The sequence below is a fragment of the Pteropus vampyrus genome, unplaced genomic scaffold (genome assembly GCF_000151845.1).
Source record: "Pteropus vampyrus isolate Shadow unplaced genomic scaffold, Pvam_2.0 Scaffold3, whole genome shotgun sequence".
NCBI lineage: Eukaryota > Metazoa > Chordata > Mammalia > Chiroptera > Pteropodidae > Pteropus > Pteropus vampyrus.
In genome coordinates this window covers 17,743,946-17,771,809 of record NW_011888784.1, presented here as the reverse complement: position 1 = coordinate 17,771,809, position 27,864 = coordinate 17,743,946, and the positions used below count along the sequence as shown (strand labels likewise).

Below are 27,864 nucleotides of genomic sequence, written 5' to 3'. Positions count from 1 at the left end.
TTTTTAAACTTGGAGCATTACTCAAAATTTCAACTCTCCGGTCTTCTAGATTGATTATTCAGGAGGGGAAAACATGGGGGAACACTTGCCTATTGTTGAAGAAAAATGTCAATTTTCTCAGTTTCCTGTGCCTATCTAATCCATTTCGTACAACACAAAATATACATTTTGGGAAAAGGATTTGTGATTGAAAATGTTTGTCTTCAGATATTTAACATTTTGAAAACAATTTTCATCTTCAAAGGAAACATTGGTGTTTTATAGTCCACAAAATCTGAAACAGTTTGTCATATAATACTCATATTAGTATCTGGACAATGTTTTTTAATTTTATGTTTCTATATTATGTAAAAATTCATTTATTAAAAAACTAAAAGAGATGTCTGAAATCCAAATATTTTCAAAGCACAATGTTTTAAAGTTAGTAGTGGTAATGCTAGAAAAAAGGGGAGAAGTAGTTTAAATATCAAATTCTGAGATAGAACATGTTCTAAATATAGCAAGACTATCTTCAATAACTTTCTTCTACAGAACATCTAAAAAATAAATTTTTACCAAAAAAAATAAAATAAAAATAAATTTTGGGAAAAAAATTGTAAGCTAAATGTTCCAAATTTTTAACAGAAAGAAAATCTTTGAGGTACCTTTCCTTCTTTTAATTGATGAAGCAATCAATTTCTACTGTTAATAAATTCATGAAATACATTTCCTCTTGCTTCTCTCCAAAAGTTAAGATCCAAAATCAGAATAACTGACAAGCAATTCTGGTCAACCCTGCCTGTCTTAGGTGGAAGTCGGGAAAGATGTAATTACTTCTACCAATTACCACTCCCACTTACCTAATACCTAAAACCAGTTTTTATTTGGAGCCAGAACACTCGATTCCCACCGTGTTTCTCATAAATCTCTTAGCCTTTGGCTCTCCTTTTCCAATAAAGAGTCAATCTGATAGCCTAATGTGAAAGTTTGCTTAGGAAATTCATCACAAGAAAATTATATAGGCAATTGGTTGCTATCTATAATTATACTATGAATAATTGAATCTGTCTAAAACACATATTTTTCTTCTTGCATAGCCACTGTATGGTTGGTAGGGCTGAATACTACACAATTCCAGGAGGTGCATTCATATAAAATACAATGTGAACATTGCCCTCTGGAGTTGTGCAAGGAGCAACCTACACAGTTGCATATATGGGAACTGGTTCTTTTCTTTCTCTGATGCTTAAGAAAAAGAAAGTTCTTATGTGCTTTGATGTGAATAATAATATTAAGAGGTCACTTCATATCAAAGTGGCTCTTTTATATCTTTTTTTTCAAGTTTGGTAACAGAAATGATTAACATTTTTTAAGTATATATCGTGGGATAAGGCTCATCGATGTGCTCTCCCCCTATTAATTCATTTAATCCTAACAAGAAACCTATAAAGTAAGTACAATTATTATCTCAAACTTACAGATAAGGAAATTGGAAGATTAAGTAATGTTCCCAAGTTATATCCATGGTTCATAATGAGACTGGAATTTAAATTCAGGGATTCAGGATCTGGTGTCCAATTTTGCATTATTATACTTGACTATATTTATACAGCATTTAAAATGAGCATTTGAGAATACCCACAAGTATTTATTTTTATCAGCATCTCTATCATGATACAAAGTTTAACATTCTAAATTAATTGAGTTTACTCTAAAAATCAGTTACTGAAATCGAATTGTCCCAAATTAAAGAATAGTTTCCAATGAAATAAACATATCATTTTTGTTCAAGTAAGGAATTTGCCTTAACGATTACAAAGTTCACTAGAATATTTGGGAGGTTTGAAATTTTAATATTTTTAAAGTATATATACAGATAGATGGCTATGAGATATCATAAAAGATAAATCACACATTTCTTCTGAATTGTACATATGTAATTTATTCATCAATCATGTATTAAATGACCTCTATGACTTGTCACAATAATCATCACTATATCTAACCAATTACAAAAAATAAGAGTAAAATAAGAGTAAAGATTTAGACTGAATAGCTTCTCTGAGGACTCTCACTCTAAGAAAAGACTGAACAAACAAGAAACAGCTGTCTACAATATTCATTCTCCCTAGTTTAGGGTTTGTCCTTCCTTTGCTTCCCAGGAAAACAGAAATTGTGCTTTAATGTCCATTAGAAGAATCATTCTCTGTGGGGCTAGTACAAACACGACTCATATTTTCTGGATGACTCTTTTTGCTTTTCCTGTAAAAGGGAGCCCGCCTGGCCCATCCCTCCCTTGAGAAAGGAGTAGTGCAGTTACTGCATTGCTCTGGTCTCTCTCCATGTAACTCACGACAGTGTTTAATAAAGAACAGGAAAGCTATGAAATCATTTTGAGACCTGTTATAACCATATGTACTGGTTCTTTTTCATGACAATTTGAACACATGCCCTTTGAAGTAAAGATTTCAATGAAATTTTTAGAATGAAAAGCTCCTGGCATCCTATGTCTGATATAGTTACTCCTTTGGTTCAGACTTGGACTTGCTTCTTTATTATAATCTTCCAAAATAAACAATGTAATAAATCTTCATTGTTTCAAGAGTAACCTCAGGCTTTGCCAGGAAAAAAATTTAGATTGACTATTGTAAAACTTTCTCTCTACCACTAGTTTTTTTGTTTTTTGTTTTTTGTTTTTTTTTTTCTATTTATTCATGCCAACTTTGGTTAGAATCTAATGTAGTGGAGATGTACACACTTTAGAGTCAGGCTGTCGAGATTCAAATTCTGGCCCTACTAGGGCTGTTACCTAGGACATAGTACTCTCTCATGTCTCCCTTTCTTTATCCATAAAAATAGAAGCTCCTTCAGATGGCTGCTGTAAGTATTAAATGAGATAATAAATATAAAGCTCTATGAACAGCAACAGGCACAAAAATCACAATAAACGCTAACTACTATTATTACTCTAATCTTTTTCTTCTGCTTTATTTTCCACAATCCAGATTTTCTTCAGATCAGGTAATCAGTGGATGAGCAAATAGTTGGGAAACACCTGCTGAGGAACAGATACTGTAAGGGTGGCAAAATAATAATAATAAAATAATAATAATAATAATACAGAAGCATTGATTTGGAAAGTGTATAATTCTCTTAGCTTGACACCATAAAGCACATAAAACAATAAGAAATAATAAATCATGGTCAACCATTATGGGCTAAATTGCATGGTTCAAAATATGTATTGTACGTGCTCAGAAAAGGAAACATCAGTAAAGACGGTTTCATTGACATTGTTGGAACTGGAATTGATCTTAGGGACAAGAAATATTTAAGTGGGTAAAGGGGAAAGAAGAATGCATTCCAGGTAGAAAACAAGATGGAAAATGACACAGATGAAGGACCTATATGCTCTTGAAAAAGTAAAGACCCTAGCCTGCCTGACTTCATTTTATCCTCATTTAACTTTTTCAGATGAGTAAGAAAATTAAGCTCAATATTTAAATTGAATAAGACAGAAGTGAAGAGATCTGAGTCCCACAGCAAACACTACTTGTGACTGGAATAGCATATCCCCATCTTTTATGTTCCATTCTATAAACCAGACTAGTTCCATTTCATTATCTTCATTCTTGAACAACTAAGAAAATGTCTTACCCTGCAGCTAACTAATACAAGATTGTCTTTGTACAAGTCAGGTAGGTAGGCTATGGTTTTTAATAATCTCCTATAGAACGTTCTGAAGTTTATCACAATGATGCCTGCCATTGTTTCTCAAAGCAAGAGCTTCCATAGCTCCTGGGAAGTGTTTATAGAAAAGCCAAGGTAAGAAACGTCTGGTTGCTGCAACCATCTGTTAGGAAGAGTTTTTCAAAATCCAATAGATTCTTCTGTATATCTTTAAAGTTCTGCAGTCAGATTAAAGAACTGAAAGAAGTGTTTTATATTGAGAGCATTTTCTTTTGCCTAGGAAGATTTTACTTTTGAATACTGCTTTTCCAAATCTACTTTTTTGAAATAGAAATGAATTATAGCATGAACAGCAGAATGTAAAAATCAGGATTATTATCTTATGTTATTACATACCTATTTGAAGAATTTACATTTAATTTGACTTTATTTAAATGTCTACAGGTGGTCCTACTGGTTCATGGAGAATTGAGAATAGAGGTAAAGTATGAAAAAGTTTTTTGCAATTAAAATAACAGTTTCATTAAAAAATTAAAATTGTGTTCAGGAAAAATAAAGATTTAATGTTTTAAATTATTTAATAATTTCATTGTGAAAATAAATTAAAATTTTAACAACCCAATAATATTTAAATACCGGTAATATATAAATGTTATTAATATATTTTATTTTGGACATTGTTTTTTCTTATCTAAAACAAATCAACAGATTTTAATTAAATAGGTCCTATGTGCCCAGAATAGTTAGATATTTTAGAAAACATAAAAAAATTTAAAATATGATGAAATGCTATATTAAAAATCATACAGCTTATAACTATTTTATTTATTTAATGTTTCTTCTTTGTTTAACAAAATGTGAGGTAGAACAAATTAGACATCTAACAGTCTCAGAGATTATGAAACATAGGGGTTTCTCGATGTAGATGTATATCGCCGATATTCAAAGCAAAAATGTCCAACAATGTGCTTATTAAAATGGAATTCCTTTTTACATAAGACAAATGGAGAAAATGGGACAGCAGTACAACAAGCCAAAAGGAGATATAAACGTGAATGGGTGAAATTTGCAAAACCCTGCAGAGAAGGAGAAGACAACTCAAAGAGAAATCCAATTGCCAAAGTAAGTCATATGAGCAGAGGTAATGAAAGTTTTTAGAATAAAGGTATTAAATGTAAATTAAAATAATTGAGCAATTCTAATTAGCAAAATGCAGGCTGGGGAGTCCACAGAACAAATAACCTGATATCTTCAGCAGCATAAAAACAATAATAATAGTAACAGTGACAACAATGATAACAGAAAGATAAAGAAAGATGAGAGAACTATGGCCCTGGAGTAATAAAAAATAAAGAGACATATGGACCATTTTCAATCGATAAGCCTTTTCAGATCCAGAATGTAACAAATAGAAAAAAATATATATGGATAAGACAATTAGGAAAATGATTGGGAGTCAATATTAGATTAACTATATATGCATAATTATTAAAGCTAAGTGATGAAATATACCAGGTTCATTATACTATTCTAACTTTATGTATAATTTGAAATTTTCCACATCAAAAAGCTTAAAAATTATAAAAATAATTCATTTTAATACATATTTTTAACACTTACTATATAATCCCCCTCCTATTTTTCTCTCTAGCTCTCCTTATTTAAACTAAAATAAATGTCATTCTTTTTAATGTTATCTGTTAAGAAAGGAAGCATTCAGAAGTACCCTTGCCAATATTATGTGTCTTTGACTTTTTCTCGACTTTTTTAATATCACCATGGTGGCCACAGTCTGAGCAAATATTCTAAAGCCAAAATGATTAATGTATATTGGTCCATGCTGGTCAACAGAAGCAACAACTGGAATTTATTTCATATTTCTAGTATCTATCAAGGTAAAAAGTAAACAGCACAGTATCAGAAAGAGTGAAAAAAGTGAACAGATGACTTAAAACTATAGAGGTGGAGGAGAGGAGGGGAAGACAAAGGCCTAAGTAATGATCATTTAAACATTTGGGATATTTTTGGCTGCAGATTACTTCAGATTTCCAAGCAACTCAGAAAATTACCTACCATATTTCTGGAATAGGAATTGATCAGCCTCCTTTTGGAATCTTTGCTGTTGACAGAAACACTGGAGAAATTAACATAACAGCCATAGTGGATCGTGAGGAAACCCCAAGCTTCCAGGTAAGTTTGTGTCTTCAACGTTGGGTACCCTTCTTCCCCTCATGCACCGTGGCTTTAGAAGGTGATATTCATGTACTGATTAATTTAGAGGAGAGATCAGTGCATAAATCAATCTGCCAACAAATAACGATATTAGTCCCTCTACAAAGAGCCTCCATTTATGGTTGTGTCCCTGAAGGCATACACCAGGAGGTGCATGTATGAGCACTAAACTCCAGCATTCAGCTTGCCAAGAGCTTCACCCTGCCATGTGACAGTATCAGCCTGGAGAAAGGGGCAACTTGCCCAATGGGTTTGCCCAGAGTGGGCATTGTTTCCCACTTTGTCTCTTCTTTGGGGAAATATTTTTCTTCTTTGCACTAAAGTTCTATGCAGACCAGTACAGGACTTATTTCTACAAGTTTTAACAGTATGCAAATTAAGTTTGTAGAGTGATGATTAACATTTTCCCTTTTTTTCTAGATTACATGTCGAGCTTTAAATGCCCAAGGACGAGATGTAGAGAAACCACTTATACTAACGGTCAAAATTTTAGATATCAATGACAACCCTCCAGTATTTTCACAAAGTATATTTATGGGTGAAATTGAAGAAAATAGTCCTTCAAGTAAGTTTTTTTACAGTAGCTATCACTTCTAATTTTTAAAATTTTCAAATACAAGTATCATTATAGTACATCATTTTTAAAAGCTAATTTACTCTCTTAGTTTCATCAGTTTTCCAGAAAAAACTCATTAAAATAACCTGAATCTACTTTCTAATATTTGTAATTGAGCTAATTATTCACTGCCATTGTATTTCTAGGTTGTGGCCCTGTCATCAGGTCGATAGTTTCTTGTTCTATACATACATGTTACATGAGTACCCAGCATTCACAAAGCTAAAGGCCTCAGGTAGCCTGGATGCATGAGCAGGCCTCTTCTAGATTATAAGGGACAGATGCACACTCATGTTACTTGGATAATTTGAGGAAAAGGGAGAATCATAAAGCCATTATTCAAGGGAAGAAATAAAGACAGAAAATACTCTTAACCCAAACACAGCCAAGGCTTAAAGAAAACTGAAGGATTTTAGGAGAGACACTAAGAGATATTGCAAGTGACATGAAATATTTTTTAAACATATAGTTTTAAGGTCTTAAAGAACAAAGATCCATTTGACATTGTGTTGAATATTTAATGTGGACATAATATCAATTCTTACATATTCTTTAATGAACTTCTGTATTCCTAGACTCACTGGTGATGATACTAAATGCTACGGATGCAGATGAACCAAACCATATGAACTCTAAAATTGCATTCAAAATCGTCTCTCAGGAACCTGCAGGCATGCCCATGTTCCTCCTAAGCCGACACACTGGGGAAGTCCGTACTTTAACCAGTTCTCTTGATCGAGAGGTAAAGCAAGGCCCTTGGGAGCATTTAATAGTAAAGGATTTGACTTAAGAAAGCCAAGAGAGGGGTCTCCATTTTACCCGAGAATGAAAGGAGAAAGAAAAAGAGGTTCTCAGTACTCAGCTGGGCAACCTAGGGAAATTGTTTGCATTCCAGTGTGATTCCAGCGGGGTGGGATTTGTACCTGAGACCCACGCAATCAGTTGCACCCTAAACAAACAACCATCAGTATACCAGTGAGAGTTAAAGTAAGAGAGTGAAAGGAGTCATTGGCACACAATGTCAAAGACCTAACTGTGACTAATTCCTCAAATGGAGGAAAATGAAATTTCTTAAATGAAGAGAGACATTTCTACCTGGAATTAAGCCTTCTCTGATATCACTTTTTCTCCTGACTTCTTTTAATTTTGCCCCTGCTTCTAGAACACTAAAGAATCTCCTTCTTCTCTCTTTCTCATTATCCTGCCACTACATCACCATACCCCAACCCATCATACTTTGTATTACTTTTATCCAAATGATTTTCTGAATAGACCGACAGGAAAACTCTCTAAGTGAGCTCCCTGAGATAAGCATCCCATTATCATCATTACCCATTCTTGCTCTAAGTGTACTACTTTCTTGCCCTAAGAAGCTCACAAAAGAGAAAATCTGTTCTAGCCCCTTAAAGACTTCTACCCAAACATCCAGAGCCCCACATACCTTCTCTATGATGAACAGAGAACAGTGCACATGATCCAATAAACCATGAACTTGAATGTTTTTACCTCCTGACCCACAGCAAGTAGTTGGCATTCATATTCTTTGCACTAGAGATTAAATGTTTTTCTTTCTTTACTCCAAATTTAGCAAGTTAGCAACTACCGTCTGATTGTGAGTGGTGCAGACAGAGATGGAGAAGGACTATCAGCTCAATGTGAGAGCAGTATTAAAGTGAAAGATGTCAATGATAACTTCCCAATGTTCAAAGAGTCCCAGGTACGACTTTTGCTCCTTGAAGAATAGTTTTTACATATGTTCTATGATATACTTTGCCATCTTAATTCAGTATCTGCCTGCTTGCAACAAGGTAACTGGCAAAGAGGCAATACATAATTTGAGAATTAATGATTAATACTATTCAGAAGAAATGTAATCCCTTTAGATAAAACCTAACATTGAGTCTGAAATTCTGCTTCTCTCCCTTTTAGTATTCAACACGTATTGAGGAAAATACTTTAAGTTCTGAGTTGCTTCGATTTCAAGTAATAGATTTGGATGAAGAGTTCACAGATAATTGGCTTGCAGTATATTTTTTTACCTCTGGAAATGAAGGAAATTGGTTTGAAATCCAAACTGATTCCAGAACTAATGAAGGCATCCTGAAGGTAGTTAAGGTAAGGTCTAATTTTCCTTCATTGGCAAAAATATTCTATATTGGCCAAAACTATCATTTCTACAAATAAACTTTATGCATTTAATAATAATATCACGTCTTTAAAAAAAAAAAAACTTAGAAAGTGCATAAAAGTAAACAGAATTTGTAAACACACACACACACATAGCCCCGTGACCTAAGGACAGTCTTTTTTTTAACATGGTGATTTATTTCCTTTCAAGGAAATATATTCTGTATTAAACACAAAAATACCAATAAACATATATTTATAGATGTGCCTGCTTTAAGCACAAGAAAGTAAAACACATTTCTTGACTTACTCATTCACTATCTACAACTGAAGTTAGGAAGAGATACAAATACATGGAACTGTGGCTTATGAATTTGTCAACTTGTTTTAAATGGATTAGTAACAGTTATCAAGGGAGGAAAAAGGTAACTTTTTCTAGAAAATGAGAAAGTATAAATAAATCTGCAAGACGAAGAATAAATAATTAAGTAAAACTTCCACTAAACATGTTTGGCTCAGGAGACAACACTCACACACATACACACATACACACACACACGCAAGCACGCACGTATGCACGTGTGACCACCACAACCAACAACAAGAACAACAACAGGAATAATGTAAGGATATTTCTTCCTGGATATTGTATACACTAGAAAAAATAACCACTATTTTGGTACATACCTTGACACAGGACATTAGACTACATGGGAACTTGTTTTTTTAATTCCTTGAGTCTAGTAGAGTAACAGACCTGTAATGTTCCCTTAACAAGGAGATTGCTGGAATCCTGGATCGCTGCAAGTCGTGAAAGCAGTTCTTATTACTCTGCTTTTCAGGGAGTAGGCTACAGCTATGCTAAGTTACAGGGGTTTCGTCATAAACTTTCAGTAGTAACTGAGAATGAGAGATAGTCTATCTCCTGTATTAGCGTCATCCAGTCTCCCAAATTAGAAACCTGGGCCTTATCCTTTAATCATGGCATTTCCTCACGACATACAGCCAGTCATCAAATTCTGCCCTAGAAATTGCCCTTAAAATCTGTCCCTGCTCTTCCTTCTTATGGCCTGTCTTCTAGCCTGGTCTTGCCTCCTTCCCACTGCATGACTGTGACCCCCCTGGTAGGTGTCCCTACCTTGTTTTTATGCCCCTTTGTTTTCCTACTGTCATCAGTCCACTAATGTTTTTCATAAAACCAATTTGGACCAGTTACTCTCTCCTTTAAAACCTTCCCTTGTTCTCCACTGGCTATAAAAGTAGCCCTCAACCATGACTGCCTATCTGAATCACTTATGACTTTTCCTAGCTAGTGGGAGTATGAGAACTATTGGTTCAGTTGGTCTGTGAGAAGCTCCAGCAGAGGTTCTTAAAGGCTCCTCAGGAGACTCTACTAGGCAGCCAGGGTTGTTGACCGCCTGCTGGACCTTAAGACGAGGTTCGCCCTCCCAGAACTGTATGCAAGGTCTCTCATCACCTGCAGCCAGCCCGTTCCCTACCACCTTCGGTAACTCTGGGCACTGGCACCTGTTTTCACCTCTGCCTGCGTAACTCCTTCTCATCCTTAAACGCTCAGCTCACATGAAAACCTCTCAGCAACCTTTCCTAACACTTTCAAAAAGTATTCACTTGCTTTCACGCATAGACTCTGTAATCTCTGTTGTCACTTGCCCCTTGTATTATAATTACCTGTTTACATATCTTTCTCTTTCTCTACACTAGGAAATGCTTGAGCCCACAGAACCAGTCACTGCAAAGCTAAAACTCAAATCTAGATCTCCCACTTTAAGTATTTTCAGTAATATACAAGTGTAACCAAAAGGAGCATTTTCTTATCTCATCACCCTCCAAAAATTTAACAGTGAATAGAAAAGGCTATCCTGGGATTCCTCAGGCCTTGGTTTGGGCCACCTCAGAGGACGAACAAATAGTTCCCCTGTAAGACCATCTGAAAATAGTTCTACAAAAAATTGATGGGCCATCCACTCACTGTTTTTCAAAGGCATCTTTGCCAACCGAGGTTATTAAGATAGTTTGCCTTTGCCACCTAGGAATTTTTAAAGTCAGAAAAGACAATGCACATGAGTTCAATGACTATTCCATGAATGGCCAGAGCTACCATTTATAAGAATGTATTATGGGTCTTAATTTGTTCAGTCCTCACAACAATCTGATGAGGTAAGGGTTTTTGTTGTTGTTGTTGTTTTTTTTTTTTCCAAAATTGGAAAGTTGAGGATCAGAGATATTAAATATTGTGCCCTGAGTCATACAGATATTGAGTAGCAGGACCAGGATTCAAACACATGCTACCATAGCAAATTTGGAATTCTTACCACTGCCACCACACAGCCTACAGAAACTATAATAGTATTTTGCTAGTCTACAAAGAGGTACCCTGCTTTGTAAGCTATCAGTTACCAAACTGAGGTCTTATGAGTTAAGAATTCTAAAGGTTTCTCTATCTCAACATTACAATGATTTCTGAAACTATTATGCTATTTCTGTTTCTATTTATAGAAATAAAAGGATTCATTTATAGCCTGTAACATAGAGTTCTCTTTTCCTCTTCTGGATTTACTAGATCATATTATTGTAACACTTCTTTTCTTCTAATTTCATTTTTACTCTAGGCTCTAGATTATGAACAACTACAAAGTGTGCAATTTAGTATTGCTGTCAAAAACAAAGCTGAATTTCACCAGTCAGTTATCTCTCAATATCGAGTCCATTCAACCCCTGTCACTATTCAAGTTATAAATGTGCAAGAAGGAATTGCATTCCGTCCTGCTTCCAAGACATTCACTGTCGAGAAAGGCATAAGTAGTAAAAAATTAGTCAATTACATCCTGGGAACATATCAAGCTATTGATGAAGACACTGGCAAAGCTGCCTCAAATGTCAGGTAAGACTATTTTAATAACATCTTATTATTCCTTGATGTTATTTTAAGCTATGAATTATTACAAAATAATATCTAAAATCTAAACTACTATATGCCAATAACACAAAGAGATACAACAGTAGCCAACTCAAGGAACTGGATAACTCAAAAAGAGTAGTTAAATCATTAGAAGATACTGTACTATGAGCGAAGATAACATAAACTTAAAGTGGAACCTAAAAGAAAAATGCTTTAGCCTGTCCAAAGAGATCAGGAAAAAGTTCCTGGAAACTTTCAACTTGAGTCTTAAAGAGTTAGAAGTTCATCAGGAAACCATTGTGCAGTAAGATAGAACAGTACATACAGAGACATACATACCTAAACCCTAAGAGCACCATGCAAAGTGGTTGCTGTAGTATTAAGAGCAAGGACACAGTTATTTTATTACACAGAGCACAAAATTGAAAAACCGCGCTAATACATACTTAAGAATGATAAAATACTGCTTGTCCATGCTAACATGTTAATTTTATGCTGCTTTTTTAAAAAAAGCATATTTCAATGTCTCATATTAAATTTAAAATGAGTCATTTTCATTAAATAGATAATCATTCCATATTTGAAAAAAAAATCTATTATTTTTTTCTATTATACAACAGATATGTCATGGGACGTAATGATGGTGGTTTGCTAATTATTGATTCCAAAACTGCTCAAATCAGATTTGTCAAAAACATGGATCGGGATTCTACTATTATAGTTAACAAGACAATCACAGCTGAGGTCCTGGCCATAGATGGTAAGAAAAATATTTCAATCATTTATAGAGAAATTTTACTCCAAATGGCATTTCCTTATGAATAGATGATTACCATTACTTAACAAATTACTTTTGTCACTAGATAAAGTTAATTATCTCAGGGGCCTTGGGTCTCAAGTCTGAGGCAGCTAAATCTAGGAGAAGACTGATTACTCCATCTCAGTGGCGTTTGTAGCACTAGTGAATTCTGTGTTCTGTCCCCGTGGTTTGCTGTGGTTGGGACAGAAATTTTTAGACTCATTGGAATTTCTGGGTTTGAGAAGGATGAATAAAGATTGACACCAAAAGCCTATCAAGTAAGCTTATCTCAAATGTGAGGTGCCTTTGTGAGTTACTTAAAAAATGAGTTATCTATAGAGACCTCGTGTGCATACATTATTGAACAAGAAAATATTCTGGGATGTTTTAAAAATACTAATTGAGTGTGTATGTTTCTCCAAGTATAAAATTAATTTATGTTCAAGGCAATAAACAAACATAAAAATAAAACAAAAGAATAAACACCAAAAATCATATTAGCTAGAGAAAACAGCAAAAAAGCATGAAAGGAAAAAAAGAGAAATGACTCAATCCTACCATTGAAAAAATTGATTTTATTGTTTTTGCTTGTTAACATATTTAAATTTTTCTTAAATAAACTTTTATATCTTGGGTAACAAAAATAAATCATTGCTTATTCCATATACTTTGGCTCTAGCTATAGAAGCAAAAATCTTTCACACAGTGCTGGGCATTTAAGAAAACATGATTTTCATGTTGATTTTATTTATAGTCAGCAAATTCAACACCTGATAGATCTCAATTCTAAGCATATTAAATTAATAGCCAGTGCTATGAATTAGAGACATCGGCCAAGTTAATAAAGTTAAATTTGCTTTTTACAAGATGTGGAAATCAGAGGATATTTTTCTTGTAAGAATAACAAACATACTCTCTCATGAGAAGATATACTAACATGGCTGAGAGACATTTAAAAAGTTAATTTTTTGGACAACTTGTTCTGTATATTTCTTTAACGCTAAATGTTATTCTTACAGAAAACACAGGTAAAACATCTACAGGCACCGTATATGTTAAAGTTCCTGGTTTTAATGAAAATTGTCCAACGACTGTCCTCGAAAAGGAAGTAATTTGCAGCTCATTGCCTTCTGTGGTCGTCTCAGCTAGAGTACAGGACAATGATAAATACACTGGCCCCTACACATTTTCACTGGAGGAGCAACCTCAAAAATTGCCAGCTGTGTGGAGTATCACAACACTCAACGGTGAGTAATAGTAAAGTTGCAACCATAAATGAAAGTTGCTGCTTCTTTGTATTTCCGGAAAGCTAAGAGAGCTCATCTGAGAGCAAATCCTTTCCAAGGGCAATTGAAAAAATTCTTTGCAATGAAGATGCAGTCTTAACCTCATGAATGTCTTCTCTCTTCAGAAGAGGAAAGAAATGATATGATATAATGTTAGCACTATTTAATAATTTATGTTTTTCCTGTGGACTCTAATTTTTATATTTTTATGTTTTTAATATATTATTTCTACCTCCAGAGCACATCAACATAAGATTAAAGTCAGGCATCTATTTTATGGCAAAGCTGTTTAGATTTCTAAATATATAAACTCTTCTTAACAGAAATAAAGGACTACTGGAAGGCTTAGCCTGCTCATTGGAAGTACCACTTAGTCTGTCACTAGTCAGGAATCTTGAGGGCATGGGATATTGAAATTTGTAAAGCCATTAGTCAGTGGGAAAGAGCTAGTTCATCCTTTCATTTATCTGACCCTTTATCATGCTAATTTTACATATCTCATGTTTTTCAGGAGCCTTATAGAAACAGCCATTAGATTTATTAAGTATCTTCTCCCGTTCTAAATTTTATAGTGGTCGTTAAGCTTTGTAAATAAACTCACTTTTCTCTAATTATTTTGTTTTCTCTTTTGTCTGAACCAGTCTTGCTTTTTTTATAAATGTGCTCTGTGATGCCTCAGTCATGGGTTTCCAACATTGCTAAAGTCACCAAAAGGATCTTGTTCTCCGTGGCCTTTTTCCTGGGGCCATACTGAGCATGGTGAAAGCATCTAGCTCCAAATTATTCATTTGGCTCCAAATGCGCTTACCAGACACAAGATCAATGAAAAGGCTGCAAAAGAAACATCAGAGAGAGGCAGGACCTGGCATTAGACACACCTGCTCGGGCGAGGCTGGGCAAGACAATCGTGATTGGACTGGGTGGACCAGACATAATGTCAAGGGCATGGCAGAGTAGGAATGATTCAAGTAACACCTCCCTGCAGCAACCGAGAGCTGCTGCTGGAGCCCACTTACAAAGGAACATAACAATGAAGAATGGAGAATGATTAATGCTCATGAGTCAGACAGACAATAAGGCCTTTACCATAGGGAATCCTATAACCAGCATTAAGCTCATGAGATCAAGACTGACAGGAGTAGTTGAGGTAGCAGCAACCAAAGCAGAAACTCAGTCTTGGTAAGCCAGGGACAAAAACATGGAGTTAGGCAAAAGGGATACATTCAGAGGGCCACACAAGAGTCCAGGGGTTGGTGCAGACATACAGGAGAGTGGTTAAGTCCCAGAAGAGGAATGCCTGGGATTTATATGATGCTTTCCTCCCCTCCTCTTTGCGAGGAAATTTAGGATAGGACTGAGTTTTCACAGGGGAGAATATTGGGCCCATTCGGGGCGGATAAAAGGGCAAGAAGGAAATACAGTCCAATTTACCCAAATGAATCCCTTATAGCCCTCATAACTGCTCAAATCTCACCCTAATACTAGCCTCGCTATTTGTAACAGTGATGTCTATGGTCACTCTGGTTCTGTTAATAAAAATAAGTAGATTTAAGAGCACAAGACGCCTATCCTACTGTTGATTTGCATGACTGTTTCTCTACAGCCACCTCTGCACTCCTAACAGCCCAGCAGCAGGTATCTCCTGGAGAGTACAAAGTCTCCCTCATACTTAAAGACAGCGAAGAGCGGCTGTGCGAGACACCGGAGAGTTTGACTCTCAAGGTCTGTCAGTGCGACTACAGGGACACCTGTATCCCCACAAACCCCGACCGTTTCACAGAGCAGTCATCTGTGAGGCTGGGGCCTGCTGCCATCGGCCTGATACTCCTTGGTCTTTTGCTACTGCTGTGTGAGTATGCCAAAGCTTCTTTCTGTTTTTCACAGATGGCAGCATTTGCAAAGGGCTTTACTCTGCACGGGCAGTGTATTTCTGAAATGTAGAAAAAAACGTTCCCTGAACATTTTATAGGCAAAACTGGGGAGAAATGGCATTTTCAGGAAGAATCTGAAATGTTTAAAGTTAACATGTCACTTGCTGACCACCTATATTCGCAATAAAACAAAACAGGTTATATATGTTAGTCATAACATATAATCATAAATGTTAGACATAAGCATAACACATAGCAAGTCATAAATATTAGACATTTAGAAAACAGCACAAGAGAATCAAAAGGGAAAAATAAAGCATAAACACACTCTATACACTGCCAGTAATATTCATGGTCAAAATAATGTCTTTATCCATGAGTGCGACACTTTCTAGACTGTCTTCTCCATATTCAAGTCTCAGGAGATTCTGAAATAAAAAGAGAACCTTGGCCAAATGGATTTAGGGAAAATATATAAGATATCATAGGCTTTGAGCTTTACAATGCACATTAATATATCGTAGGCTCTGCAATGTTATTGCTTAATCCAGAACTTCCTCAAAATAGCTTAACCATCTGAATATACACACCCTTTAACGCTTTCACACTTAATATGATTAAGCTTACTGAACACATTTAGGGAAACTACACACATGTATTATTTTTCAATAAGAGTAAAATTTATTTCATTCAATAAATTTCTAAAAAGTTGCATTTAAATCAAAATCTTGTGAATCAAATAGTATTTTGAATGTAACAGGTCTCTTTTTAAAAGAACTTGGTGGCAAACTCTTGTATAAATAAGAGAAATCCTTGATAAATTCACAATCACTTCTTTAAATTATTATAAAACCATAGACTTTTAAAATTAAAATGATTTTTCATGGTGATCAAATCCACTTCAAGCCATTCATTTAAATTTTAATTTATGAAATATTTTTAAACCTCAAAGAAGTACAGAAAATTACATGACAGGCACAAATATAACCATAATTCAGAATTCACAGGTATTATTATTTGCATACATATAACCATATAATATATAACTATCACTCAGACTTAACAGATATTAATATTTGCCATATTTTCTCAGATCTCTTTTTTTAAAAAGAAGTAAATTGCTATACATACATCTAGTGGCCTCCTACACATGCCATATATTCTTCTTCCTCTTTCCCAAAAAGTGTTTACTATTAGACATTATGGTGCATCATTTTGTTTAAAAGCTGAAATTGACATCCACGTTTTCAGTTTTTCAATATCATATTAGTCAATTTCAACAAAAGGTTTTTCAAGTACATATTATTAGTCTTGATGCTAGCTTTCCAGCTGAAACAGGAACTTAATTCTGATTTTCATGCAGTCCACAGATTTATGCATGTCTAACTATAGAGAAAAAAAATATGCCATGATAAAGCTATAATAGAAGTGAATACAAAAAAATATTATGGAAGCTTTGCAGACTAGGGAAATCACCAATTGGAGTCTTGGGAAATGAGTAGGATACAGTAAGTACAAAAAAGAAGGAAAAGCGCTTGCAAAGAAGGATAGCAGGAGCCAAAACCAAAAAAGGCGTAGCATGTTTTAGGAATCACACAGCCTTGGGAGGCTAATTGTTTGGGACAAAGAAGATGAAACTAGAGAGTGCTTTGGGACAAATTTGAAAGGGCTTACATACACATGCTATGGTGCTTATACTTTAAGCTCTGAGGAAGGAGAGTGGCTGAAAGTATTTGAAAAAAAGACTAGCATGATCATATTTGTATTTTAGAAAGGTAACACTGGCAGCAGTGAACTGAAAGTTAGGAGGGAAAAAAGACTTAGGAGGTTATTGTATTAGTTCAGAAGAGATGGTGGAGGCCAGATTCAGAGTCATGGACATGAAGCTAGAAAGGAAAGGTTAGGTGTGCGAGGCATTACAAGGGTACATGGAGAGGACTTGGAGACTAACGGATGGAAGGAGTGGATAAGAAGTTCAAATGAACCATTTAATTCAGTTGTTGCTGAAACCACTGAATGAAATTGAAAATATGAGAAGAAGCGCAGATATACAGGGTGGCAATGATGAGTTTGATTTTGAAATGCTAAACTTTGGGGCGTGGCTATGTCCTGCAGGCCATTGTACCTTAGGGCTTGTGGCTCAGGATGGCAGTCAGAGAAAACATGCTATTATTCTCACAATCACATTTGCTTCATGTGATCCTATCACTTGCAAAATATCATGTTTTGAATTTTGTACAGAACATACATTTTTCAGTCTGTAGAAATATGCTTTGAAAAACTTTCTCTGGATACATATGTAAAAACCAAATACATATAGCACATATAATGCTAAAAAGATTTCTAAAAGACTATTCTGCCCACCTGAAAATATCAACCATACAAGTAAACATTCATCACCCTTCAAAACCATTTTGTCAATTCACAGTATTCAATCTTTCCTACACATGTAATAAAGTCATACAGTTGAGAATGACAATAAATAGAAAGCCTTTAGAAGTTTCATTTACATGCACATTATATTCAATTTTGAGAAAATATATTAATTACATCCAACCTATTTATATACTTGGCCTAATTTTTTTCATTTTCATATGTGTATGAAATGTATATGTATATATGATTGACCTAATTTGCTTAACTGATGTAGCCCATCCAAACAATACTAGCAAATTTCAGTGCTAACTACTGTCCTTTACCTATACTAATTCATTTAATCCTCACAACAATCTATGATGTAGATACTCTTTATTCTCCCATTCTTTGGATGAGTTAATGAAGGCAAGAAAAGATGACATAACGCCCCACTGGTGAGTGGTGGAGCCAAAATTCCAACCCTGGAAATCTGACTCCAGAGGCTGTGATCTTAAATCACTCACTAGGCACTAAGCTGTCTCTAAGTGAACAGAGTTCAAATAGTTTCAGTGGCCTTGGCAGGTCGGAGGAGGGAGAGTGGAGTCACTGACTACTTAACGTAGGAAGAACTTTTTTTCATTTGCATGAGAATGATATTAATCTTTATTGCCAAGAGGTGCCTGATAGGCACTGAAAGAATGATTATTACCTTGTCTGGAAAGCCCCTCTAGGCTAGGGATTCTTAAATCACAATTAAGAGTACACCGATATTAGATTATCTCTCTATTTGCTGAGGGAGTTTGCTGGTTAATTGTTGTTTACTAAGAGAGTCTTAAAGACCAGATTACTAAAACATTACCATGCCCACCTAAAATCTTGACCATCCAGATGTGTTTTCACCTGACGTAACAGACATAGCCTCAACATGTACAAATAAATGCAATGAATATAAAAAATATATATAAAAAAAAGGATCGAGGAACTAAACAACCACCTTTATCATTCATCAAACTGTGCTTATTTTAAGACCATTTACATCACAAGCATGATCCGATCGGTCTCCTTCAGCTTCATAATCATATGAAATTTCAGTATACTTAATCCACCAAAATTTATTTTGTAGAAACTAATTTTGCTTTCCATTAGGTTTTCCATAAGTATTAAAAATGTGTTTTCTTTGTAACGTTTCTGACAATTGTCATGTCAATCATTTTTGAGTAATTCAAATGTTTTGATGTTTTCTTTTATACTAGTGGCCCCCCTTCTGCTGCTAACTTGTGACTGCGGGACAGGTCCTGCGGGAGGAGTGGCAGGTGGATTTATCCCAGTTTCTGACGGTTCAGAAGGAACAATGCATCAGTGGGGAATTGAAGGAGCCCAACCTGAAGACAAGGTGAGGATCCAGTCTGTAAAACATTTATTTTGATTAGATAGAGCAAGATTCTATTTATATTCAGATAGGAAAAGGGGTAATGGGACATAAAAATGAGAGACTCCTTGATCCTCAAGGACCCTTTTGAGCCAGTGTTGAAATGAATGGGGCCTTTTAAGATCTTAGTTCTTCAGATGTCAAATAATAAAAATGGTTACTCCTGCAAGAATTTGGATTTCTTGTAATGTCACCATTTGCAAAGGGCACATTTCACCTATATTTCCATGAAATCTGGTTCCTTATTTAATGCATTTATTTTTGAACAGGGTTTGCAGGAAATCACAAATATTTGTGCGCCACTTATAACTTCCAGTGGAGCTGATTTCGTGGAAAATTCTGGTAAGGGAACATCGAATTTATTTTTGAAAGCAATAGTGAGTTAAATAAGAAATATTAAAAAACAAAAAGTGCTCTAAATTATTTTCTTAATAATTTACATAGATGTGTACATGCTGGGAGATGATACTACTGAAATAGAGTTTTAATGCAATGGTCTGTTAGTATATTAGTCAATCCTATGATCTACCTCTGGTTTCAATAAGTTCATTTGCCCCTTGATGTCACTGTTTTTAATATCTAAAGATTTGTTATACTTTTTTCAAACTGTAGTAAACTGAAGTATATCTCTCAGTTACTAATATTTTAATTAGAAAAGATTTCACACCTATAGGAAAATGTAACAAACACTGTACCCACCACCTTAACACCAGTAATATTTGCAGTTAAAGCCTCATACGTTCACATCCTTGATCTTGTTGCCCTTCTTCCTTCCCCAGAACTAACAGTATCCTTTATGAGTTTAATTACCAATTCTTATTATGGGACAATACCGCTTATGTTGTCATTTAGGTGAAATTATTTCTTTCTTCAGTTTACCAAATGACTATTTTATTCATGCTATCTCAATGCCACAAGTAAGGCATAAACTAGAAGAACAATAAAACCTAATGCCTAATATTAATTTTTTCTTAATTCTGTACTTAGCAATAGGTTGTTTTTAAATATCCAGCCTGCATAATCTGTATGAGGTGTTTCTGAAAATGTAACTGTCTGCCTTTATCAGCTACCCCAATCCTCATCTGCTTCTCCCATTATATTTACATAGCAAAAACTATATTCAGAATGCTCTAGAAAAAAAATAACTTTCCATGAAAGTGTATGTAAAGGTAACAAGCTGAACAGTCATAACTCATTAAATTTTCATTAGGCACCAAGATACAAAATTGGCATCTGCTAATTTGCATGATCACATCGCATGTATTTCCTCTTTGGTTTTCATATTGAGCCAGTACTACAGCTTAATTACGATTTCTTTTTTCCTGAAAACAAGCAAGCATTGCACTAGAAGCTTTCTAATGGCTGTGCCGAATATTCTCTTTACTTTTGCATTTATGGACATTATCACTGAAAATCAATTTACTTTGTATATTTTTTAATTAGTATGTTTTCAGATGTATTTCATCTGCTAATATCCTCTGTTTCACCCTCACATCATCTGTTACTCTCACATAAGAGACTGTGGGGTGTTCTTATCACATCCAGTTATAAAACTGTATTTTCTTCCACTTATGTCCTTTACTTGGTAACTGCTCAAGGATATCAGAGAACAGTAAAAAAGAAAAATCACAGCATGAGATGTTACGGAATTTTCTTCCCTGTCGTTAGATGTGTGTACAAACACATGTGCCAGAGGAATGGCAGTGGAAGGAGCTTCGGGAATTGAACTGACCACCAAGCTTGGAGCAGCTGCAGCATCTGGAGGAGCTGCAGCATCTGGAGCAGCTGCAGGATTTGGAGCAACCACTGGACTTGGCTTCTGTTCTACAGTACAGTCTGGAACAATGAGAACAAGGCATTCTACCGGAGGAACCCATAAAGACTATAGTGAAGGGGCAATAAACATGAATTTCTTGGACACCTACTTTTCTCAGGTAATTTGGTGGAAAACTTTGTGGCTTTGTTATCTTATTTACACTACAGACCTTTTTACTTGACTATATTTCAGTTTTGCAGTTCACTTTTTTACAGCTTGTTTAAAACGTAAGAAAAAAATAGGAGTTCTCTGCCAAAATAATACAGATCATCTATGATGCCTGTCCAAATTGGGCTACTGGTCAAAAGGAAGAATGGGTAAATAAACACAAAGTGAGAGAATGTAGCAAGTGGCATCTCGTGCCTCCAAGTGGGATAACAACAGACAGCAAAAACTTTTGCATTTCAGGATCAGCAGCATCTACTTTAGGAATACAAAGCAGTATATTTTGTATTTCCTATACCATGAAGGATGTTGAAACACATGTGCATATATTTTTCTGAGAAAGGGTTATAGTATTCTTCACATTTCATGTCCATAAAGGTTAAAGAACCATTGAATCAATGACCCGAAAATAAGAAGGGGAGAAAGGGATGTGATCAAAGATCAGATGAAGTGTCAGGAAGCGCAGAACCAAAGAGGGACAAGGATGCAAGAACAGAGAGGACTTTGTGGGGCAGGTTTCTCACCTCCTGGCTGGTGCATCATTAGAACAAACCTCACATATAGTCTTGGTATCAGAATTGGTAAGTGCCAGGATCTGGCCCATGCATGAGCAGATGAAGCCTGACGCTGTGTTTGAGGAGAGACTGGCCAGGAAGGCTTGTTTGGGATGAGGATTCTTGGGATATTCCAAGATGACGTAGGCTCTAGTTATGAGCCAGGCTCCCACAAGAGCTGCAGATTCTAGGCAAAGGCCCCAATGTGGGTGACAGATGTCTCAGACAGTGCACAGTGGGATGCCTGTCCCCTGCCCCAAACACAAAGAAAGACATGCATTAACACAAGCACACACAGGGACCCTCATACTTGGCCCAAGGAGTAACCTCTAGGCTTCGTACAGATTTGTTTTGTAGACCTAAATCCATGTAAGTTCCTTCAAAATCAAGAGTTAAAATATAAGCCTAGGCTAGACTCAATTTTGATGGAATGTCAATTACACTATTCTCCAAATAATTTCTGTAACAAGGTTGTTGATGCAAAGAATATGCCTTTATGTCTATGGATTACCTAATTTACAAATTCATGATCAAACCTTGAGTTCTATGAATGGTATTATTTTCTTCAATCGAGTCACTTTTAAGATTCATTTTTTCTATTTTCTTCCACCTTTAGAAAGCATTTGCCTGTGCAGAGGAAGACGATGGCCAGGAAGCGAACGACTGCTTGTTGATCTATGACAACGAAGGACTGGGCGCCCCTGGTTCTCCCGTGGGTTCCCTGGGTTGTTGCAGTTTTATTGCCGATGAGCTGGATGAGAGCTTCTTGGACTCGCTCGGCCCCAAATTTAAAAAACTTGCAGAGATAAGCCTCGAGTGTGATGACAAAGCTAAACAATCTCAGACACTCACCAAAAATGGTGGTTCTGGTGCTGAATTCTGTAGCCATTCAATAGAAATCCAGCAGTCAGAATCTGCTAGGTGCCAGACTTTGCCAGGTAGTCAAGGAGCTACTGCTTTGTCTGCTTCCGGCTCTGTCCTCCAACCAGCCATTCCCATCCCTGACCCTTTGCAGCAGGGTAGCTATTTGGTAACAGAGACTTACTCAGCTTCTGGTTCCCTCGTGCAACCTTCCACTGCAGCCTTTGATCCACTTCTCACACAAAATGTGATAGTGACAGAAAGAACGTTTTGTCCCATTTCCAATGGTTCTGGCAACCTACATGGTCCAACGGAGCTACGAGGGTCACATAAAATGATCTGTACAGAAGATCCTTGTTCCCGTCTGATATGACCACAATGAACTGAAATAACATGCTGGCTGAATGCAGATATTTGGACCAAATTATCCAGTATAACATATCAAATTTCACAGTATTGGTCTAATTTGACACATACTTTGCTACTCTCATGAACTGATCATAATTACAGTTAAAATTATCTAGTTCATACCCCCAAAGTGAATATGTTGTCACTCTTAATTCTCCAATACTATTCAAGTTGTAGTAAATTATGTTTTTCAAACTATCTTACCGTATTCAGTAGGAAAATTTCTTAAAAATTTTAAACTTCTATTTTTGCGGTGCCAATGAAAGGTGTTTATCACTTTAAAACACGATGTACTTTTAGTAGGTTAAGCACTGGAGTCAAGAGTTCCAGTTCTTGTCTCTGTCACCTTTTCATATATTATTAATAATGATGTAAGAGTCATGAGGTCTTTGCTAAAGCGTTTTGAGCTACTTGGAAAAAAGGAACTAGTCACAGTTAAGTTTTTTCCATCTTCTTGGTGCTGGGAGACCTTAAGTGCGTCTTTTGCTCAAGCTAAGGGCTATTGGCTTATGCATTAAACTTGCTACATATATATTTCTCATATTCTCACAAGACAATTTTGAAACAGAAATATCACAGAACATTTAGGAAAGTTTAGTATGGTGTAAATAACATTTCATGTTTCTTTAATCACCTTGAAATCATCTATCCAAAGAAAATATTTTACACTGAATTCTTTCCTACAGCTTCTCAGTAACAAATCCTGTGTTAATAGTTTAAAATGCTCCTTATTTTTTTTTTTCATGTCAGTGGGTAGATATAACTTACCTATGGCATGTAATGATGTTCATCTTTGTGGGAATACAAAACATGGCTTTTGTCACAAGCAAAGGGGCCTCTGATTAGAATAACAGGTGAAATTTGTGAATATGTATTATAAACAGCATTTTGGGTCAAATAGGACATGAAGAGAGATGATCAGTAACCTCTACTTTTTTAAGCCTGGCTCTTTTTAAATTAAACAGCTACAGCAATTTAATTCTTGAGGGTAACAATGTTAGGTCAGTGAAGATTTAGAATATATTATTTTATGCCTGTTACCATGACAGTGATGCAGTTCCTCAGCTCATTTCTGGTCATTCAAGATCTTCAGCCTTTAAACCCATAGAGAGCACCCTGCATCCTCACTAACATTACTGTCTTGGCTGAGTCTTCCCAAGGTCATTAGCTCTAACTGTATATAAATTCTCCTTTTTTTTTTTCTATATTCAAGACATATTTGTTTTTTCCAGATGGAATGTAAAGTAACAAAGTGTTTGCATTTTAACACAGAAGGGCGCAGTCCTGAGGATACCTGGAAGGAAAGAGACCCCCTAAATGTCTAAACATCTAGCATTCATCCCTCCTCTCTCAAATGCCATAACTACCAGGAAGGCATGTGCTAGGACAGCCCGAGAAGCATAGGCAGACAGTTCTTGCAAGACAGGACTGCTGCTGCAACCAGGCCTGCAGTGTTGTCTAAGGAGAAGGGAACTTGACCCTATGGAGCAGCCTGCCGGGTTCTAAGGAAGTCCCCCTGCTTTTCACTGGGGCCTCTTCTCTTGCTTCTCAACAGAAGCTTTCTCTGGGATCTAGTGTGCACACAGTTGATCTGTGCTCTGTTTATACATAAGAATTAAATTAATAATCATAATAATCTTATTCCAAGTTCAAAAGTATATTCGGGATCCTAAAAGTATTTTTATTTTGCCCCATAAATTGAACATATCAGGAATTAGGAATTTTGCTGCAATGTCAAACTGCTGAGGAAACCATGCTATAGTAGTAAATGTTATATAACAGAAAAAACAATTGAAAGTAAGCATGTTAGAAACGAAAATGAATCAATCTTGTCTAGGAGGAACTAAAATTGATTTGCCATGTAAAATTAAATTCAAAGCAAAAGTGTACCTGTATTTTTTCAACAAAAATAAAAATTGTTTTAAGCAGAAAATTTTTTTAACTGTCTTTTTACTTGATGTGTCATCAATTTTCAACAGTATATATTAAAATTTTAACATCGTGACATTGTTATAATAAAACTGTTTGGCAACAGATTTATGAGTGCTTCCTCAACCATTTAGTAAAAGCTGAACTACTCTCTATAATTAATCTCTATAATTAACAGTTATTAAGAAATATAACATAAGAAAGTGATTACATATATATTTTTTATCAATATATGACATTTTTTCTAGCTGATACCTATTCTGCATCCTCCCAGGCAGGAAAGAAGTACTTGGAGACTGAAGATCTCCTATTCAGGTGGAGAAGGTGATGGATGAAGTGCTGGGTGAGGTTAAGGCAAGCTTATTAACTGGATGCTTTAACTCGTTTATTAATTGGTTGGGAATTTAGAATCATCTTTCGGGCAAAAGTTCTCACGTTCTATGATGACTCAGAGAGAAAAGTTATGGTAAAGAGAAGGTAAGGTTTCTCACCCAACATGATGAAAAAATGTACCATGGCTCTGGTGACAGTCATTAGCCATAGCAGTGAGTTTGTTCCCCAGTAAACACCTGTTATTTTTGTGTCTTCCTTTAAAGCGATACCACAAAATAAGTTCTTCCAGAACTTCAAATCTTGCTTCTGACTGACCTTCCTCTTTCCTAAATGTGAACTTGGACCTGGGTTACACGGAGCAGAAACTGGATTAGAGTGGATGTTGAGTGAAGAAAAGTGGATGGATGGCTTAATTTGATGTTCCAACTCAATTTCAGGAAAATAAAAGCCAGGTAGGTAAATTCCAAAAATATCACGTTTCTCCTATTTGTAAAAAATTCAAGGAATAAAAATCTTGACTTTCAAAAATCAAGTGTAGTCCATGGCCATGCCATCCTGAGCAAGCCTGCTGTCTGATCTCGGAAGCTAAGCAGGGTTGGGCCTGGTTAGTACTTGGATGGGAGACCACCTAGGAAGACCAGGTGCTGTAGGCGTAAAAAAAATTTAAAAAAAAAAAATCAGGTGTAAAAGGAAAACGTTCAACTGACTAGCTTCAATGCAACTCACAATTAAGAAACAAATGAAAGTTAAGGATCTTTCCTTCTTCTTAGCAATTCAGCATTTTCTCAACTCCTTTACTGGGTCTACAAAAAGTAATGCTGAATCAGAGATTATGTGATTTAACACTAGATCAACACTATAGTCTGAGATTGTTTATGTAAGGAGGAATAACTGACCAGAAAACATGACAATGATTTAAATTCTGGGTGCCAAAAACATGTTTTCTATAATGCATACTGAGATTCCTTCTGTTTTGCCTGATCCAGACTGCACTGAGTCCTCCATGCCAAGATATCAGCCATTCTAGGTTGATGTTTTTACTTTCTTTTTCTTTTATACATTGACTTTTTTTTTTTTCAAATGCAAAACAAAAAAATCTAAACTCCATGTAGATGTAGTTAAAACTTCAGAGAATGGTGATCTAAAAGAACAAGTGCAAACAGATGCAGTTACCAGAGCAGGAAGAAATGAGACACTGGTGAGGCTACCAGGTGGCCAGGAGAATTACATATTCTAATTTAATTCTTAGATTAACCCTAAGATTACAGTCATGAAAACGGAGGCTCAGAGAAGAAAAGTAACTTCCTCAAAGTCGTATAATAAAGTGACACAAATGTAAAAGTTTAACTATAGTTATTCAGCAATAATAATTATTAGTCTCACAGAATAATCTATTTATTTTCAGCTCTAAAACTAGAGTAGAAGATGAAAAATTGGAAAGAATACAAGAAAAACAATGAAAATTATTTCTAAAAGAGAATGGAAATCTAGATATAATTCTAAAGATTAAAGAAGCAGTAGGCAAATATATATATTATGCTATATTTCTATATTATATATTTATCTATATAAACACATATACAGAGAGAGAGAATGAAGAGATCTATATATCTCTCTATGCATCTAACATTGACAGATGAAGAGAGAGATATAGACATAGAGATGGAGAGATAGATAAAAAGAATGCAAATACATGATTTGCTGCTATTTTGAAGTAAATGTGAGGTTATTTTTCAGGGCACAATGACCAGTTCTCCATCACACTTAATAACAGAAACAAGCTACCTGGAAGTCACAAAATCTCTTTTCAGTAAATTCTTTAAGAATTACTTTGATGGCATACTTTTCAGAAGAGATTATGTGACAGGTGTTTAGATTTAAAAAAAGGAACTTTTTTAATTTGGTATTTGTATATATTGCAAAACAATCATCACGGTAAGTATAATTAACATTAGTTACAAAGAAATTTTTTCTTGGGGTGAGGATTTTTAGATCTACTCTCTTAGCAACTTTCAAATATGTGATTCAGTAAAATTAACTACAGAGACCATGCTGTACATTATATCCCCAGGACTTATTTTATAACTAGAAGTTTGTATATTTTGACCCACTGCACCCATTTCTCCCATCCCCACAACTCCTCTTCTCTGGCAACCTCCAATTTGTTCTCTGAATCTATGAGTTTGGTTTTTGTTTTGTTTTGGTTTGGTTTTTCAAAAACAACCTTAAATGGGTCCTTCCATCTTAGTTTCTCCATGATTTGTAGAAAGCAACACATTTTATTTTGAAGTTTTATTTTTTATTATTTTTCATTCTTATTTTTTTAAGTTTATTGGGGTAACATTGGTTAATACGATTATATAATTTTAGGATGTACATTATAATTTGACATCTATATATCCTACAGTGTGATTACCACCCAGAGTCCAGTTTCCTTCAGCTACTATATATTTGATCCCCTTTACCCACTTCACTCTCCCTTAAACCCCCTATA

General features: G+C 35.4%; 1 protein-coding gene and 1 pseudogene across 1 annotated transcript in view; both read left to right on the top strand.

The window, feature by feature from the left end:
- DSG3 (desmoglein 3) overlaps positions 1–23,650 on the top strand; it is a 27,419-nt gene extending 3,769 nt beyond the window's left edge. Inside the window, exons 2-16 of the mRNA XM_011361972.2 lie at positions 4,114–4,149; positions 4,669–4,791; positions 5,704–5,859; positions 6,322–6,466; positions 7,093–7,259; positions 8,106–8,234; positions 8,447–8,632; positions 11,275–11,546; positions 12,185–12,324; positions 13,383–13,610; positions 15,253–15,498; positions 19,129–19,268; positions 19,574–19,646; positions 20,973–21,238; positions 22,456–23,650. Of these exons, the coding sequence (XP_011360274.1) occupies positions 4,114–4,149; positions 4,669–4,791; positions 5,704–5,859; positions 6,322–6,466; positions 7,093–7,259; positions 8,106–8,234; positions 8,447–8,632; positions 11,275–11,546; positions 12,185–12,324; positions 13,383–13,610; positions 15,253–15,498; positions 19,129–19,268; positions 19,574–19,646; positions 20,973–21,238; positions 22,456–23,073 (2,925 nt within the window). The 3' untranslated portion in view covers positions 23,074–23,650. The remainder of the gene's footprint in view (positions 1–4,113; positions 4,150–4,668; positions 4,792–5,703; positions 5,860–6,321; positions 6,467–7,092; positions 7,260–8,105; positions 8,235–8,446; positions 8,633–11,274; positions 11,547–12,184; positions 12,325–13,382; positions 13,611–15,252; positions 15,499–19,128; positions 19,269–19,573; positions 19,647–20,972; positions 21,239–22,455) is intronic.
- A 2,257-nt stretch (positions 23,651–25,907) lies between these two features.
- LOC111741656 lies at positions 25,908–26,023 on the top strand (annotated as a pseudogene).
- The last annotated feature ends 1,841 nt before the right edge of the window (positions 26,024–27,864 follow it).